General features: G+C 43.4%; 1 protein-coding gene across 2 annotated transcripts; it reads right to left on the bottom strand.

Moving 5' to 3' along the window:
• Positions 1 to 925: 925 nt before the first annotated feature.
• On the bottom strand, positions 926 to 10,896 carry C3H2orf50 (chromosome 3 C2orf50 homolog). 2 transcript variants are annotated; one of them, XM_053381000.1, is made up of 4 exons: positions 10,696 to 10,896; positions 7,076 to 7,240; positions 3,841 to 3,880; positions 926 to 2,747 (listed from the first exon to the last, which is right to left on the bottom strand). In XM_053381000.1, the coding sequence occupies exons 1-4, from the start codon at positions 10,755 to 10,757 to the stop codon at positions 2,556 to 2,558; spliced, it is 459 nt and encodes a 152-aa protein (XP_053236975.1). In that variant the 5' UTR covers positions 10,758 to 10,896; the 3' UTR covers positions 926 to 2,555. The 2 variants fall into 2 exon arrangements, with proteins under 2 accessions (XP_053236975.1, XP_053236974.1); XM_053380999.1 differs by lacking the exon at positions 10,696 to 10,896 and having other exon boundaries at positions 7,076 to 7,437.
• Positions 10,897 to 18,670: the final 7,774 nt, after the last annotated feature.

Raw genomic sequence — 18,670 nt, 5'->3', positions numbered from 1 at the left:
AGGAAGCCATTTGATGTCTTCATTCAGACATCAATACACTGGTTAACAAAACAAAACAAAACAAAACAAAACACCAACCTGCTTATTCTAAAGTAAATACCTTAGTTCATCTGCTCTGGGTTTTCATTCAGGTTTACTGTTTCATGGGAAACACACTGTAAATAACAATGGTGACTTTCCTTCAGTGCTAACTCAGTACAGTGGTACCTCAGGTTACATGCGCTTCAGGTTACATATGCTTCAGGTTACAAACTCTGTTAACCCAGAAATATTACCTCGGGTTAAGAACTTTGCTTCAGGATGAGAACAGAAATCATGCAGCAGCGGCGCGGCGGCAACAGGAGGCCCCATTAGCCAAAGCAGTCTTCAGGTTAAGAATGGACCTCCGGAATGAATTAAGTATACTTAACCTGAGGTACCACTGTACTATGTACTTTTGAGCCTAACCTACAAAGGTGGATGTAGAAGGAGACTGGTTCCCCCAGCCTAACAGTTCAGTGATTTCCCTAGTTGCAATATGGTACCATCCAGCTTGAATTGAAAGAGTCACTCTCGTACTATTACTCTTTTGACAAGTATGGTCCGTCGCATGCTGAATTCTATCAGCTGTAGTGTACATGACCAGCTGTAAATGTTTGCTTTTAAAAAGCATTTTAAATGAGGGACAATTTGTTCCCACAAAAGGGCTTCAGCAACAGGAAGCCAGTGGCAATTCTTTCCAAGTGGGTCCAATCAGTTTAGTCAGCTGGGACTGGGAGGACGTAAAGCCTCTGCCGAACGATCCCTTAGGACTCTCTATTTTCCTCTGCTTTCCAGTAGTTTCCTAGGCAATAATTTGTGTAGTTTACCAGCAATTAGATACTTGGGGAGGGGGGAATCCCAGGCTTCTTTTTCATGTGTGTGAACAGAAGTGGATGAATGAGAATGGAATTCAAAACCCACAGTTGGGCGTTACCTTCATTGGGACCAACCAAAATGCCGTAACATAGCGGCAAGCTTTCAAGTTCTCCTGAACTCTTCATCTGTCAAGACGTTACACAAAGTGCAGGGCAGGGATGAGGAGAAATAAAAAAGTACAAGAAGTTAAGTTGGGTTTTATAGCTATAAGGCCAGCTTTTAGATTCATTTTCAAGATGGTGTATTATTCCCCCACCCACTTCATAGACCAACACAGCTTCCTTTAAGTTGCTTAGGGCAGAGTTCTTACGCTCCTTAATTTGACATTATCGATTCCAGGATCTTCACTTTCTGTCCTTATCTGGACAACAGGTCAGTTTCTTCTGCCATTGCACATCAGGCCTTCAGCTCAGTCTTAAACACCCACTTCCAGCACTGGACACAACAGGGACTATCCTAGTCTTTGATTGGGTATGGCCATCCACAGACCTGTCCTGAAACTTCTTCTCAGTGAGAGGGATTGCCTTTGTGCACTCAAAGCACCCCCTGTTTGGCACCACCAGATCTTTGCTATGTAATGTTCTGGACCACTTTGCGTAAGAAAGATGGTGAACTGGTGATAGTCCATAAAGGAGCTATAACTATAGGGTAAAGAGAAGTTGTAGTCAATAGGTGCTGAAGGCTGCAGATACGTAGAAGCAATCCATGCAGTCTTCATTTGAGAGAAACTCACCCTTCATTGTACAGCCAATCTTCCATGACTCTTATTTCCCAATCAGTCTCCCATCCAGGCATTGAGCTGATCCAGATCCGCTTATCTTCAGCAAAGCGGTGGCCTCATGGACCTTCAAATAATGTCCTAGGACTCTAGATCAGGGTCCCCTACAAATGATGTTTGACTTCAGCTCCCATTATTCTTGCTGCCTGGGGCTGATGGGATTTGCGGTCCAGCAAACATCGGGAAAGGACAGCTTTGGTTCTCCCTGCTCTGAAGATCTTGTACAAAATCGTTGCAAATTGCTTTGTTAACAATTTGCTCAGAAGCTGCCAGCCAGCCTTCTGGCCAGCACTGTCTGCTAGGAGGTCACGACTGCTTTCTGTTCCCCACAACAACTTATGCAGAATGCAAGGTCAAATTTGGAACAAACTGTAACCTTGAATGAAATTATTTCTCACTTGCATAGCTGTTAAATTTCATGTCCTTTCACAGGTCACTATGGCACTGTGAAAGTTGTTTTGGTTCACTTTGATGCAATGAATATAATATAATGATGGCAACTTCCTGTGGGCAGATAATGTAGACGGCTCTTAGTTTTTCGTAGAGCAAATATAAGCTGCCAAAATATGACAGATTTGGTAAAGATAGACCTCTTGGTTCTCTAACATAACTCTGCACAGATTAAGCTTTTGGAATGTGATTCAGCTCCATAAACTTCTTAAAACGTTGAAACTAAAAATATTAAATGTGATCCGTATGTTCTCAGGTGTCCACTTTGAAATCACTAAATGCCTTATTTGGATAGAATTTCAACTAGCCTTTGGAAATATGGCATCTAGAGAGACAGAGAAATCATGTTATTGTTTTTGGTTGTAGGTGGTTGTAGTTAGAGCAGTAGTTCCTCTTTTAAAAGAGGGGAGTAGAATTCTTTTTTCTGATTCTAGGAAGCCTGGAGTTCCTGCCCAAGTTTATTTTTTCTTCTGCCATAGTTGAGGAAGTAATCCATTTTTACTAGTGTTTTGCCGAGATCTGTGTTCATTCTGCTGCCAATAACATGTCCGCTGGTGTTGGGAATTTTGTCTGAGAAAACTGACATGTATTCAGGAAGCTGCTCAGGTTCTTTTATCCTGCCCTGGGTAAAAGAAACATCAAGTTATGTGAGCTTGCCTCAAACAAACAGAAAATGCTTCTGTAAATACTGCATTTACTTCCTTTATTTCCAAGTATTTACAGAGTGGTTTTCAACATATGAACTAAAATTGGATAACTGTTAACGTGGCGTCTATATCCTGTAGTACTACAGTTCCCAGAAATAAGGCAGCTGAATTCATCTAGTGGTCCAGATCTAGAATTCTCTTCCTTCTGCCCCCACCATCCTGCAGGCCACATGAACAGGTGTGAGTGGGGCTCCTCACCTGTCAGTCACCTGGTGTCACCATGCTGCAAAGGAGAGAATTGGTAGCACCCTCTTAAGCGTGACCACAATTCTTCCTTTGCAGTCATATCTTTTTTTGTGCTTGGAAGAAGGGTGGAGGAATCTCATCAGCCTCATCTCAGAAAGCAGTGAGATTTTGATGTTCTTCTGACAGCAAGGCACCTTGCATAGAATTTGAATAATATTTAAAATGAGTATGAATTAAGAAACCTAGACAAACAAGAGTAAAACAAACTCTTTTTAAGAGAAAGGAAAGTTGCTCAGTGATAGAGACTTGTAGGCAGTTTTTTTCCTGCTGAAGCTAAGTAGGTCTGTCATTTTATAAAGCAGCCTCCTATCTTCCTTGGATGGGAGACTGGGAACTATAAGCTAACAAAAGATCTGGGTGAGTCCTCCAGCCATGACCCAAGCATAGAGAAAGGCAAGGAAATCTCTGAGACCTTGTGCTCAGCATGCAATCCCTGCATGTTTCTGGGAGGTAGGCATTGCTCCTGTACTCTGCCAGCACTTAGGCGGAGCATCTCCCAAGCTTAGCATGAGAACATCTCACTCCCCAACCTTTTGCGGGAAAGAGCATTGGTGTGCAAAGGTTTGCCTGGCTACCAAAAACTTCCAAAGTTTGTGGACCCCTGCGAGGGTCCATTGTTGCCTGTGTGTGTGTGTGTGTGGTTGTGTGTGGCGGGGGCAGAAGACAGAAACGAACAAGCATAATTAAGGCAAGAATATCTTAATTATACCACCCTGAAGTTCCTCATCCCTTTTGTAACAGGGGTGTTCGCCTTTGACTTACCAGTGGATCGTAGTCCTTTAAGAAACTCCAGTTCCGGTACCTTTGGAATAATAAAGAGAGAGTGCTTTAGTTTTGTTAGCCAAGCATAGCAATGCCAGATGTTCCGAAATTAAAGATGGCATTAAAAGGACTAGAGTAAAGATATGGTTATAGGGCTGGCTCCAACCAATGGTTTCTTTTTCTTTTAACGTATTTTTTACTAAATATTTCTTGGTTTACAAAAGTATGTGCAATGTCTCTTTTTCCAAGTTACATTTCCTACAGATCAGTTTCATTTGTTGAGACATTAGTGTTACATTAGGAAGAAAAGGGGGGAAGAGGTGGAGGGGGGCATGGTGAGTGGGGGTGGGGTCCGGTGGCGATGTTTCTATTTTACTTAATGTATGTGTGGGGTTAATAATAATAATAATAATAATAATAATAATAATAATAATAATATATTTATACCCCGCCTATTTGGCTGGGTTTCCGCTTTTTTTTTTTACTACTACCCCAAGGTCTACTAACCAGAACCAGGTGCAAAATGGTGGTTCATGGGGCAGAGCCGGTTGCCTGTTGCACCTCACGGACCATACATGGAATGACCTGCTATACAAGTACACATTTACATCTGACTGATGCGAATCGAGTAGCCAATTTGGTTGTGGGGGGCAGCCCTTTTGCTGCTGCACTTGGTTAAAAAAAAAAGTAAGGAAGTCAGAAATGGTTAGTGAGCTACTGCAAAACCATCCACCCATCTCCTAATGGACCCCAGTCTTCTTCTTTTTTTTAAAGATATTTATTGAAGTTTTCAAATTTTTATACAAACAAAAAACAAACAAAAAGATTAAAAACACATATAGTTCACTTATACTTAATTTTCAATAACATATTTCTCTGACCTCCTCATACCTCCCCTTCTTGTAGTCCAGTTCAAATTATTTGTTCAGCAAATCCTTATCTCAAAGCATTACAACTTATAAAAATACCTTATTTTCTATCCAACATCTTAGGTTATTATAACCTTAAATTTTTACTTATAAAGAACCATTTTTTCATGTTCCTTTATACCATTACAGCTAGAAACCACTTAATTTCAATCCAGCATCATTCATCATTCTTTAATTTTACAATATTTCTGTAAATAGTCCTTAAATTTTTTCCAATCTTCTTCTGCTGACTCTTCTCCCTGGTTGCGGATTCTGCCAGTCGTTTCTGCCAATCCCATACAGTCAAGGATCCCAATCTTCTTTCTACCCTCTCCTGCCTTAGATGTTCTTCTTCATATTGCATGAACATGTGTGTAATTGTGGTCACACTGTCTTTCAGGGATAAACCTTTCAATTAGAGCAGAGTTTGAAGAGGGGTGGGTGGGAAAACCACTGTCCCAGATGCCTATGTTCTATTAAACTATTACTATGCTATTATTACTGATGCTGTTACTGCATTTTTTTTTTTGAAGGCAGCACAGCATTGGCGTAAGGCTTGAGCAGCTGGAACAATCGGTAACCCCAGTTCTTAAAAGCCTGCAAAAACAAGAAAGTGTTTTTTTTCTTCCAGAGGGCTTTCATTTGCCATGAAATGGAATAAGTATTGAATTTGCCATTGCATGAGAAGCCCTAGAATACTGCTGGCCCTGGTACAAACGTACTGTTGAAAAAAAGAAGCTCTTTGCCTCCTCTACCAGCGTGCTCATGATACAAATGAAAGGGTCCTTTCCTGTGAAGCATTTCCCCCAACACAAAAATATTCTTCACATGAGGCAAAGTGCATACAACCATTTGGGCCCTATCTTTGCTTTTTTTCTTTCTTACAGAGATACGTTGCAAATATGTTTTGTGCAAAGCAACAGCCCTAAGAAACAAGACAACAGGCAAATGCACCTAGACGGAGATTATAACAGTGGCACCCACAAGGAGTAATATAGGACAGTCCAAATGCCAACTGGGCAGTGGGAGGCTGTGACTAAACAGCTGAGCCATCACTGCATCTGCAAACACGCTGGCCAGCGAACAGGCTGTACTGGGCAAAGAGGCACCTCTGCCCAAGCCAACGCCCTGCCTGGCACAAAGGGGGGTTGGACTGCAGCCTAATGACCCATCCACAATTCTGCTTGTCCTGTGCCTAGAAAGCATGAGTCCTAGACATTTCCCAATTATCCCATGCTTTCTGAGTGTGTTTTTCCTTGTCACTACAGTGGTACATCGGGTTACATACACTTCAGGTTACATACGCTTCAGGTTACAGAATCCACTAACCCAGAAATAGAACCTCGGGTTAAGAACTTTGCTTCAGGATGAGAACAGAAATCGTGCTCCGGTGGCGCGGCGGCAGCAGGAGGCCCCATTAGCTAAAGTTGTGCTTCAGGTTAGGAACAGTTTCAGGTTAAGAAAGGACCTCCAGAACGAATTAAATACTTAACCCAAGGTACCACTGTACTACTTTCCCCTGGGGAAAACCTGCTGTTTACCGCTGAATCAGAACAAACATTAATCTGCTGAAAAACCAATTGATGTTTTGTTCTGATTCAGCGGCAAACGGTGGGTTTTCCCCAGGGGAAAGCTGTGGGATGAGCCGAAGTCTGGACGAACTCCCCATCTGTCGTGGCAGTCCAGGATGCCTGCCCGAGGTCAGACATGAGTTGGTAGTACGGTTGTGCCTAAACGGCCTCGGCCCAGTATACCCGAAGGAGCGTCTCCACCCCCCATTGTTCTGCCCGGACGCTGAGGTCCAACGCTGAGGGTCTTCTGGCGGTTTCCTCATTGCGAGAAGCCAAGTTACAGGGAACCTAGCAGAGGGCCTTCTCGGTAGTGGCGCCCACCCTGTAGAACGCCCTCCCATTAGATGTCAAAGAGAAAAACAACTACCTGACATTTAGAAGACATCTGAAGGCAGTTTAGGGAAGCTTTTAATGTCTGATGCATTACAGTATTTTAATATTTTGTTAATATTTCCCCAGAGTGGCTGGGGAAGTCCAGTCAGATGGACGGGGTATAAATAATACATCATCATCATCATCATCATCATTATTATTATTATTATTATTATTATTATTATTATTATTATTATTATTATTATACATCTGAAGGCAGCCCTGTTCAGGGAAGTTTTTAATGTGTGACATTTTAATGTATTTTTAATCTTTGTTGGAAGCCACCCAGAGTGGCTGGGGAAGCCCAGCCAGATGGGCAGGGTACAAATAATAAATTATTATTATTATTATTATTATTATTATTATTATTATTAGGTTACTCACCAATATCTCGTCGCCCTTCTTTCGGCCTCCACAAACTCTCTCCAGACCGTGTCCTGCCGGACCTGGTCTGCTTTCAGGGCTTCTTGCTCCTCTCCACCACGGCTTTTGCTTGATTGTTTCACCGAGCTCTGTGTGGTAGCCAGTAGAGTCCTTGCAGATTGGCTGCTGCTGAGCGAAGGAGATGAGGATGAGGCTAAATTCACATCTGCAGGGCTGGTAGCCGGTGACCGGAAGCCTGCCGACGTTGTCCTCCTGAGTCCATTTGCTCTGCTCCCCATCCTGTATGAGCTTTTCTCTGCCAAGCAATACTGGGTCACCAGCCCCCAAGAAGCTTGAGCAAGTGCTAGCAAGTCCCTAAGCATTCACAGTTTTCCTTACCCAGCATTTTCCCTTAGGCATTTGATTAGGTAAGCAAAACAAATCAAAACCCTGGTGTCCAGCACGCAACATGTCTGAAGAGGTTCTGCAGGTTTCCTGTTTGGGTTTGTGCACACTTACTGGATGGCCTAACAATGTTGTGTTGTGAAGCTAGATCTGTGCACTGCATGGAGGCAAGATTCCATACGATAATATTTTTCTAAGCTAAAGATGCTGCTGTTGGAAGCTCTGAGTTATCAGTTGTCCGTAGCAAGCTTTTGTTCCTGGAACTCAAGCCACACTGATGTGCCCTTTCTAACACCCACATTGCTTCAGGAATCCCCAGAATGCCCACTGATTGTGTAAGGAGAGCCTGTTGTTGTAGCTTAGTACTACGGTAGCTTTTGTTCTGGTGGTGCAGCTGAAACCAAACACCCCAAGAGCCTTGGGTTTTCCCAGTGTGTTTACTGTCTCCATTGGAAACCAGACTGGCTTTGTCATGAATATTCATCACAGACAAAAGGGCATGTACCTTTTGTCTGCTCAAGGGCTTGGCTAGACATTTGATTGTGGGTTAGGAATTTCCCTTTTAGCTGTAGTGTAGTGGTATTCAATCCTCTGCTTCTGTTATCTGTTTGTTTTACAAAGGTATGTATTTTAAGACCTGGCTGGAAACAAAAATATCAGTCCTGGGGTCACACATGTGCACAAACTATCTTCTGCCTTGGGCAAGTGAGATTTGTATATTTGCTGCTTTTTGGACAAAGTGATGAGCAACTGCTAAATGCTTTGTCTAAAGCAACGTTGGGGAACTTGTGACCCTGCAGGTGTGTTGGACTCCCAACTTCCCATGATCCTTGAACATTGGCCTTGCTGACTGGAGCAGTTAGGAACTGGAGACCAATGACATCTGGGTCACAGGTTCCCCACCTCTAGTATAAAAGATGTACTAGGTAGAAAGATCAAACTAAGAAACAAAACATAGCAAATCCCCCTTGTCTTTGATACTTCCCTCTCTATTCCATTGGAGGCGAAAAGCAAAGCTGATGCAGAGCAAAGGTGTTTACTTTTTGACCAATATCAGATCTTCTTGAACAAGAGTGAGTTTTACTTGTGTTTGTGCTCTTCCTAGGGAGTCCTGCACGTTCCTAACCTTGCCATCATTTTGGTGTCTGCCAAAGGTATTCCCACCCCCTGCCCCCGCAGGGACATTTGGACAGCAATATGATATTGTGCTGCAAAGTCTATTTTCTAATAATGCTTACACAGGTTTTTATTGTATGTTTTACTTTGGGTGTAATTTGCTGCGGGAGATTTTTAGTGGGAAGCAATGTATAAATTGAATAAACCCAACGTAAACCTCCAGCCCATTTTATTGGCCCAACTCCTATGCACAGCAGTTAAGTAGGTCAGACCTTTCCCATCACTGCCTTCATGCCAAGAGATGTTTCACCTGGCCAGATTTCTGCGTGGTCAGATGGTGCTGAAGGCATAGGGACAATGCATCTGAAAATATGGCTCCCCTAACACTTCTACAGGGGTGTACCTAGGGGTTAGCTAGGTTGACCCCCACCAAGGGTGCAAGCCCGGGAGGGGGCACAAAAGTGGCGCCTCTCCACTCTGGCTCAGAGTGGCTAGGAGCTCGCTCACCCCCCAGACCACTCCTGTGCTGCTTTGAGCAGCCAACATCTCATTTCCAAGGGTGCAAGGGACTGGATAGGGGCACCAATTCAACTCCTTGCTTCTTTCTGTATGTTGCTTTTAAATCTGGTGTCCTTATATGGCTGTTGTTTGAAGCTACCAGGGATTTCATATAACATGAATTCTGGTGCAGCAAAGGTGGTTCAGCAAAGGGCTGGTGATGGATGGGTCCTATAGGAAAGAACATCATGGCTTCAATATTTGTTTTCAGTGATTTATGAATGAGTGCTTAAAACCTTTTTGGTTAACCACTAAACAGAACGGAATTAATTTATGAGCGGAAGCATGAATGCACATAGCATGTTGCGTTTACAGTGCACTTCGGTTCCTCAGAAGGTCAGTGAAGACCAATACCAAAAGCAGAATGGAAATTCACAGGGTTTCCTGTTATTTTACTGAGGCAGGAGGGGATGTATCTGACAAAAAAAATATAAACCACAAGAGGGTGTTATAGGGCAAAGTATACAATGGGAAAAAGCTGCCGCCGCCACCACACTGATTTGATTTCTCTTTCTTATCCATGGCAAATTGAAACTGAACAAAACATTTGCAAGCATATATAAATCCATTTTTAAAACTAAAAAAAAAAGGAAAAAGCTTTATTCTCTTCAAAACACAAATTATGAGTCAAATCTGTCTAAATGGGGAAATTATTCTCACACTTTTACTTTGGCAACCAGTCAGCAAAACTTTGCACAACAGAAATTTGTCCTGCCTTCTTTGGGGACTGTTCTACCAGTTGTTTTACCTGTTCTGTTGCTATGAATACAATACTGAACACTTCCTCTACAGCAGCAGCCCCATTGAATTTGGCAGGAATAGCTCTATAGCAAGTAGTAGCTAACTTGTGGCTCTCTTAAGCCTTGCTGGGCTTCTCTCCCTTCATCCCTGACCTCTTACTAAATCATCTGACGGCAACTGGTGGGAGTTGGGGGATCCGGCAATGTTTGTGGCCTTCATGTGGAAAACACATTTAGTGAAACTCAGAAGACAGCCCTAATATGCCATTCATTTCTCCACTTCCAAATAGACCAGGAATATCAGAAGTGAAACCTGCTCACTTAATCCTCTTCAAGAGAAAATTTCGTTAGCTTGCTGTAGCCAGAATCCTCTTCGTGTTGCTACACTGCCATAAGTTTTTATTCCAAGTGGATCCATAGGTTAGCCTTACTTGGGGCACTATTCTGCGTGGAAACAGCGAGCTGGAACCTAAAGTGCACATACAGCGTGGGACAACGCTGGAGACTCTCCAAAGCCCTGCCAGTAGCCACCAGGAATATCCATGTGGGCATGGTTATTCTCCATGAGATGGCAGAAATCCCTGCAATAATATATTCTATGAACTACATTTGAGAAATAGAGAAACACCCCCTCAAGAGGTGATGGTTTTGACAGCTTCACTGTGAGAACCATCCACATGCGTTCCATTTCTTCACCAGAACTGGAAGGTTAACGATGGAAGATCTAGGCTCCATCTTACTTCTCTGAACATCACCTCACAGTGTGTGTGTTTTTAGCAGCGTCACCAACAACATTTCTGCAAAATCCATAGTTCTACATACCTCCTTGGTTGAAACTGACGTTCCAAACCCGTTTTCTTAGAAAAAGGACTTTGAAGAGCCATAGTGAATCGCAGAATCACAGAGTTGGAAAGGACCTTGAGGGTAATCTAGTTCAGCCCCCTGCAATGCAGGTAGCTCAGGCCAAGTTACTTTGCTTATCTGATTTCAACTTTGTGACTGACAGTATACACATGGACATTGCTAGCGTAAGCCAACTGGCCTGTTGGCCAAAGAGCGCACCATGGCAACTTTGGCTTCAATTTACAGTTCAAATAAATTCCCATTGGCTGAAGAACTTGCAGAAGGTTTGCAAGTGGCTTTTCTGATTGCTTTGGCAACAGATGGGTTGTGATTAGGGCTATGCCTCTTTCTCAACAAGCCTCTTTCTCTTTTCACAGCAGAGCTTTGCCATCTGCAGGGCAATATCCTTCAGAGAGAAAAGAAGTTCGCGATTGCGTGTCAAACATTTATTGGTGCTTGTATATTTTCCTACATAGGGCAGGTAACAACTTGCGTGCTTGGGAATTAAAACTGGAAAAATCTTCGTGGAAGGGAGGGTGAGGACCCCACTCTCAGAGCCAAAGCCTTGGTTGTCCTCCCTTCCACACACAGAGGGAGCTGACTATAACATGGGAATGGGGGAGCCTGTGGTGGCCCTCCAGGTGTGCAAAAAACCAAGTAACTGACTCCTCTTCAAAGGCATATCTCTATTTGTTCCTTTATCTGCTGAAGTGCCCTGTCCCTCCAGAACGGAACTGGTTCTTTGTTGGCATGGTGAACTCTCTTTCCCCTGTGATGCATCAAAACACACTTTGCCACCAATGGTACCAAATAGTATGGGAAATAGCCCTACTAGAAAAATTAACTAATAAACTGAAACTGACACGGGGACAAACAGAAGAAGACGCCTTCACCCCGGTATGGCTCCCCTTTATCACATACACAGCCCAACAGGACAATGACAATAATCCACCAACAGCATACAAATCAATATGGCTAACCTGATCCAAAACACCCACCCACCTCACTCACACATGAAAACAAAGATCACCACAGCCAATCACAAGCAAACAATCACACCCTAGGCCAACCCCAACCTCTCTCACCACCAAAGGAACACAAGTGAACAACACAAGCAACGCTGACACCAAACTCTACATACATTAAACATAATAGAAACACCGCCACCCGACCCCACCCCCATCCACCTTCCCTCTCTCCACCCCCCCTTTCTTTTTTCTTTCTTTTTTCTTCTCCCCCTAATGCCTCAACAAATGAAACGGATTTGTAAAAATGTTACATGGAAGAAGAAGAAAAAATACGAGGCACTACACTTCTGTAAAACAAGAAAATCCTTAATAAAAAAACACACACACACACTTTGCCTCCAGAAGCTGATCATACATGCTCCTGTTTGCTCTGCATCCATTGGGCTTTCACTTCTGGTTTGGAAAGCGTTGTGTACATGTCTTTAGCCACAAACTGTACCTATCCTGTTGTTTCTGATGGAATGCTGCATGTTGATCTGTTTTACCCACAAATCAGCGTTCATAGAATCATAGATCACAGAATCGTAGAATTGTAGAATTGGAAGCAGCCCCAAGGGTCCTCAAGTCCAGACCCCCTGCAATGCAGGAATTTCAGCTAGAACATCTCTGACAGATGTCCATCCAATGTCTGCTTAAAAACCTCCCGGGGGAGTCCTTTCCACTGTTGAACAGCTCTTACTGTCAGAAAGTCCCCCCCCCAATGTTTAGATAGAATCTCCTTTCCTGTAACTTGAAGCCATCTGTTCGAGTCCTACCCTCCAGAGCTGGAGAAATCAAGCTTGTTCCCTCTTCCATGTGACATCACATTATATCTCCTCTTTTCCAGCTCCTTCAACCATTCCTCATAAGGCTTGGTTTGATCCAGATCGAGAAAAAGAATAACCCAGCTGCCTTTTAAGCAGGTAATGTGCACACAGCCTATGATTTAAGTCTGCTGTGATGGAAGTGGCACAAGGAAACATACTTTTCTGAGAGTAGGCAGATCAGTGACCTTCGCAGCCTTGGGAAACGAGACAGGGCTATCCATCATAAGGTCTTCTGCTTTGGATCTGATCCGAAATAGCTATTTGGACTGCCACAGAGTGAAAGGAAGCTCTGGCTTGGATTATCTGTCTGGTGGTGATCTCATGGGTACTATAACTCTCAGCGGGGTGGCACATATCCGTCGCCACCACTAAGCTCTTCAAAGGCAGAAAACTAAGCTGCTGGACCGGTGAAATTCTGCTGCTGCTTTGCCAAACGAAGCTGGCAGTTCAGCTCTTCCTACGAAAGGCCTTCCTCATAATCTACAGTGCTCAGGATCCAGCTGCTCACTATTACTGTTGACAGGATTGTTAGGAAATTAGCAGTGTTTCAAGGGGAGGGGAAAAAATGCTGAGCATAATCATAAAAGAGCTTTTTAAAAAAATGTTCCTTTAGAGGGTGAACCTCACTTCAACAACTATTTGAAAGTTGTTGGTTTTTTTAATCAGTCCTTTAAAGTTAATGTAGTTGTCAGTAGAGGGCACCCTAAAGCAATGAAGGTTTGAATCTATGTTCAAATTAAACTCATTGCCTTTACTAAAACACCCCCCTTTTTTCCTTCTGCGCTGTTATGTTTGCCCAGTGAACGAAGAAACATCAACAAGCAATTTTATAATTATTTTTAGCTATTGTCGTCCTCTGTTTAGCAATATGCACAGGTGCTTTTCATGTACTTCCAAGAGACACATCTATTCCCCAGCCAACCTGAGATCCTCAGATGTCAATGGAGATGTTCAGTTTTCATCTCAGGCTGCTAGACATATGTAACAAAGCATAAGAAGAGTTGGATCGGGGCCTCAGCTCCCCTGCAATTTTTTTTAAAAAACTGAAAAAACAGGAATTCTTATTCCAAGGATCTTATCATTAGAAACAAGAGGAGCAGTGAGAGGACTCTATAGTTTTTGAAGGCAGGAATATCAGTGAATCAGACTAAACAGACATCGCTCATTGTTGACGTTGCACTGCGTAAGAAGTGTAGGAAAGAAGCAACATAGAAGGCAAAGTTGTGCAACAACATCTAGCAAATCCATTTTTTGGATTGTAAAAGTAAAGGGACCCCTGACCATTAGGTCCAGTCGTGACCAACTCTGGGGTTGCGGCGCTCATCTCGCTTTATTGGCCAAGGGAGCCGGCGTACAGCTTCCAGGTCATGTGGCCAGCATGACTAAGCCGCTTCTGGCGAACCAGAGCAGCGCACGGAAACACCGTTCACCTTCCCGCCGGAGCGGTACCTATTTATCTACTTGCACTTCGTGCTTTCAAACTGCTAGGTTGGCAGGAGCAGGGACCGAGCAACGAGAGCTCACCCTGTCACGGGGATTCGAACCGCCGACCTTCTGATCAGCAAGTCCTAGGCTCTGTGGTTTAACCCACAGCGCCCCCCTGTTTGGATTGTACCATCTCACTAATCCCCCATCTTTCAAGGGATTGGAATAGCAAACTGGACTGGTTTGGATTTGGGAGTAAAAGCCTGGGGGGGGGTCACATGTGTCTGTCGTGCATGTCAAATGTGCTATATCAGCTTAAACCAGCTTCTTGGAAGCACCCTGAGTCTGGACTCTTAGGAACTATGCTATGTACCACATAACAGAAGTTACTCCATGGTAGCTTGACTGAAGCTCTCACTGCATGGTGGCACCTTGCAATGTGTTTTTTATCTAAGTTCAGTAGCTTCTCAAAAGAAATAAGTGTTCACTCCCCACATCAGTTTGCATCTGTACATCTAATTTTGTACAGACTCATGTGGTGGAATTCAACATTGCACTGTTGCATTAGCTCAAGGATTTACATTTTGCACAACAGGACTTCCCCTTCCTCTCCTCTCCCCATGCATGCCCATGCTCTTCTCAGATCTCCAGAGGGATGGGGGTAAACCCAGATCATATTTGGGGGGGGCACAAGGGGGCACACTGGAAGAAGAGAGGGAGGGGAAGTTCTATTGCACACCCAAAAGTTCTTGTGCTAGTAGAAGTATTTCTCTGGATACTGGCCTAAATATTCTAAGACAGGCATTGCTATGTGTATTGTGGGAGCAGGATATTCAAACCAGATGCTTGAAATCAACAGGAGTTTTTGCCCTTGATTTCAGTGTGCTGTCACTTTTATTCATGAAAGGTGGAGAGATGAGTAAGGGGTAGGCTTCTTTGGATTTTTTTCTGCTTCTCACAAAAAACTTATTTGTCTCACTATCTGCCATGGGGGAAATTTACATTTATTTATTTTTTGCAATGGAACAAGCTTTATTAATAGTCTTACAATACATTACATATATATATATATATATATATAGTACATCTCGTAAAGTAAATTGGGATTTCAATCCTATACACGCACACTCTCACACACACAAAATCTACTTGTCTTTTCTTACATAGTTATAAACCTTAAGCTTCAGCTGTGTTTATGCTACTTTTTATGCGGTTTTTAACAAAAATTATTAACAAAAAATATCATAAAAACTTTGGACTTCCTGTCAATTCCCGTTGTATGCTTTTATTCTAATAGTGAATGTACCTACCATTATTAATCTATTCTTTATATATTCTCTAATACATTCTTACAACAATTTGTACCGTTGATCTTATTTCTCCTATATTTCTTTATCCAGGGTTATTCAAATGCTGCCAAAGATGAAAAACCATTGGTATATTTTTGTACATATATCTTGTATTTGTCCCATTTTTGTGCAAATTCTTGTCTTGAACTGCCCCTTAGGCTGTTGGTCAGTTGTGTCATTGGCGGAATTTACATAATTAATTACGTCACATTGCATTCATTTCAATGCAAAGCAAAGCAAAGGGGTGAAAGGCATACAATCAATTACGTATTGTTTGTAGACTGAAAACAAGAGCAGCAGCAGCAAATATCGATTGCATTCACTGGATTGAATTCCATTCTGAACATGGGACTTACAAGGAAATATCAACAATTCCTTCTTCTGTTTCCTTCTGATTTCTGTGTCATTCCTGTTGAGTGCTTACCCAGACCAGCCAATCATGGTTCCCTGGCAAATGTAGCTGTATGATACCCTTTCGTCCAAACACCATTTCCAGATTCATCTTAGGTGTACTCCAGTACGCCTGTATGCCCTTTAAATTTGTGTTTCCATCACTGACATGGTGGCTGACCGGTAGCTGAATCACTGCCTCTGGCATTCTAGCTGCAGTCTCAGATGTTATCATGACATCTTGCTTGAAGTGACTCATTTTGTCAGGAGTCCTTGAGTTATCCCAGCCTCTGCCCTCTCGGGCAAAGACGAGGAAGTAAATTACATTTCCCAGCCATATCAATATCAGGTTAAAAGACAGCTAATTATTGATTTCATGCCCCCAACTTGATGGCTCGGGAGTTCAAATGTTTACAAAGCATCTACTCTCACAGCAATTCCATTATGGCAAGTAAGTGGTGTGCAATTTATAGCAACTATAAATTAATGAGACGAAGGATCCGGCATACTCGCACAAATTAAACAGTCAGTAAGATTGTTCCAGGCATGCTGGCATGATTAAAATTAACAATCAAATCCGGTTTTCTATATACCAGTTGAGTTGTTCCATCTATTTCTAGGCATTGCCATACAAGGAGAGATGTTTCACATTTCATTTATTTTGTTAATTACATTCCTGTTAGTTACTGAATTGTAGGCAGATTTAATTTCTGGCAAGCGAAAGTTCAGCACAAAAGGAAAAGGGTGGGGTGGGAAAAACCACACAGTTATCATTGCTTCTCCTGCACTGCAATGTACTGAGTCGCTGCATATTTCATGATTTAGCAGAAAAAAAGTAGAGAATTGGGTATTCAGCATCAATTCATTAAATACAACAACAAAGTTCTAGACCTCATGCATGCAGCTGTTGTTGTTGTTACCACCTTTGAAATATTTAAAAGTTTTAATGGGCAAAACCACAAGACAGGTGGTATGGGTGGCATAGATAAAAGTAAAGGGACATTATATTACAATGAGTAATATAAAAGGTCAAGGTAAAGGGACCCCTGACCATTAGGTCCAGTCGTGACCGACTCCGGGGTTGCGGCGCTCATCTTGCTTTATTGGCCGAGGGAGCCAGCGTACAGCTTCCAGGTCATGTGGCCATCATGACTATGCCGCTTCTGGCAAACCAGAGCAGCGCATGGAAATGCCATTTACCTTCCCGCCAGAGCGGTACCTATTTATCTACTTGCACTTTGACGTGCTATTGAACTGCTAGGTTGGCAGGAGCAGGGACCGAGCAACGGGTGCTCATCCCGTCGCAGGGATTAGAACCCCCGACCTTCTGATCAGCAAGTCCTAGGCTCTGTGGTTTAACTCTTACCCTTCCCTTAACATAGGGTGTAGTTTGAACAAGAGATTGGTATATTTGGGGAGGCTGGTTCCTTAGGATGTCAGAACGTGCAGCCATGTCCCAGATTGTAATCTGACATTTTTATTCAGGCGAATTTATTTTCTGACATTAATATCCCTCCTTTCTTTCATCATGGAATTCAAGGCAGGGTACACATGGTTCCACAGCAGTCAACGCGCCGAGCACTGACGAGACCCACACCCGCTTAGCTTCATGAGCAATCATACTGGAAAACAGTTAAGGTAAACAAACAAACAAAATTTACTCTCTGGGTTTAGCCTCCCTGCTTGCCCTCTTCACTGATCATTGGCTAATCCTACTTGGATCAAGGCCTGCATGTTGGAGGCCGTCTGGAACGATGCCTAAATTGGCCCAAATCCTTATGATCCTTCAGTTTTGAGCTTCCATCCTTTTGGCTTTTGTTTCGTTGCTAGGAGTTTGTGCATTTTGAGCAAAGCCTTGAGGTTTCCTTGTTGTCTCTTATCCAAGACAGGCTGTTAATTAACCTATCATGTTAGACAAGACATCAAAACCTCACTAGGGCTGCTCGCTTTGGCAGTGAAGTTGGCAGCATGGCACAGCTTGACATTGTAATACTGATATTTTGTAGGCTCTGTGGGTAGACTTTCTGGAATAGGTAGCTTGTGTTTAGATAGCTTCATTAAAATAGCAGCCAGCAGCCAGTTGGTTTTGTAGTGGCTCTTTGAGACCAACACTATAGTCCTGTGTCTAAACATTTTATGGATTGTTTTATGCCAAAGTAAAAGATCACCAGATCAGACCATTCTCTGGTGGCACCATAACTAGTTGTGATTCCAATGCTGTATGTGTGTGTGTTCAAACCAAGTGGAACCCTATCAGTATCTCGGTGCAAACACTCTTGTTTCTCTGGCTTGTTTTCAAAAATGCTCGCTTCTGCAAGAGAGAAACATTGAGCAGAACTCCACCACTAAAAATCAGCAATCTAAACAGTTGATGCACCAGCTGGAGGAGACATTTCAGCCAGGCAACAACTCTGTTTATGGAGCACTGTCTCCTCACACCAAGAAGCCAGTGCATGTTAGCTGTATTATCTCGCACAGCAAAACAAAAGGCCCCCCTCCCCAAATCTGAGCTATGTGTACAGTATTCCCAACCTGTGCCCCTTATACACTAGAGGATGTGGAAAGTTTATTGGCTTGAGCTGAGTCTAAGGAAGCAGGACTCTCAGTGGCGTAGCTAGCTGCTTGGGTGCCCCGGGGTAGGGCGTGCTGCGCAGAGCCGGGGCCTGCATGCAGTCCGCTATGCCTCCCCCTCAATTGCAGGCACCGTACCGCCTGAAAAGGCAGTGTGGGGCTCGCATCTGTCCCCTGCCTCCCCCTCAGCCACCTTTCAGCTGAGGGGGAGGTGGTGGCCGGACATGAGCTCCACGTTGCCTTTTCAGGCAGTGTGGTGCCTGCAGGTGCCCAAGCCATCGCGTCACTCCCAGGAGAGACATGTGGCTCAGACGCACAACAGGCACCACTGTAAGTGCCGCCGCTGTGGTAATTGGCCATCCAGTGCGTGCACACACCCCCAAGC

Source organism: Podarcis raffonei, chromosome 3, assembly GCF_027172205.1.
Source record: "Podarcis raffonei isolate rPodRaf1 chromosome 3, rPodRaf1.pri, whole genome shotgun sequence".
Taxonomy (NCBI): domain Eukaryota; kingdom Metazoa; phylum Chordata; class Lepidosauria; order Squamata; family Lacertidae; genus Podarcis; species Podarcis raffonei.
The sequence above is the reverse complement of the archived record's forward strand: the minus strand, read 5'-3'. Positions and strand labels throughout refer to the sequence as shown.

Excerpts from the sequence above, each read along its gene's own strand:
- C3H2orf50 (XM_053380999.1), bottom strand. The coding sequence starts at position 7,437 with ATGCTTAGGGACTTGCTAGCACTTGCTCAAGCTTCTTGGGGGCTGGTG. Across the intron at positions 3,881-7,075 it reads AGAAGGGCGACGAGATATTG|GTACCGGAACTGGAGTTTCT; the intron begins GTGAGTAACCTA and ends ATTATTCCAAAG. Across the intron at positions 2,748-3,840 it reads TAAAGGACTACGATCCACTG|GGCAGGATAAAAGAACCTGA; the intron begins GTAAGTCAAAGG and ends TCTTTTACCCAG.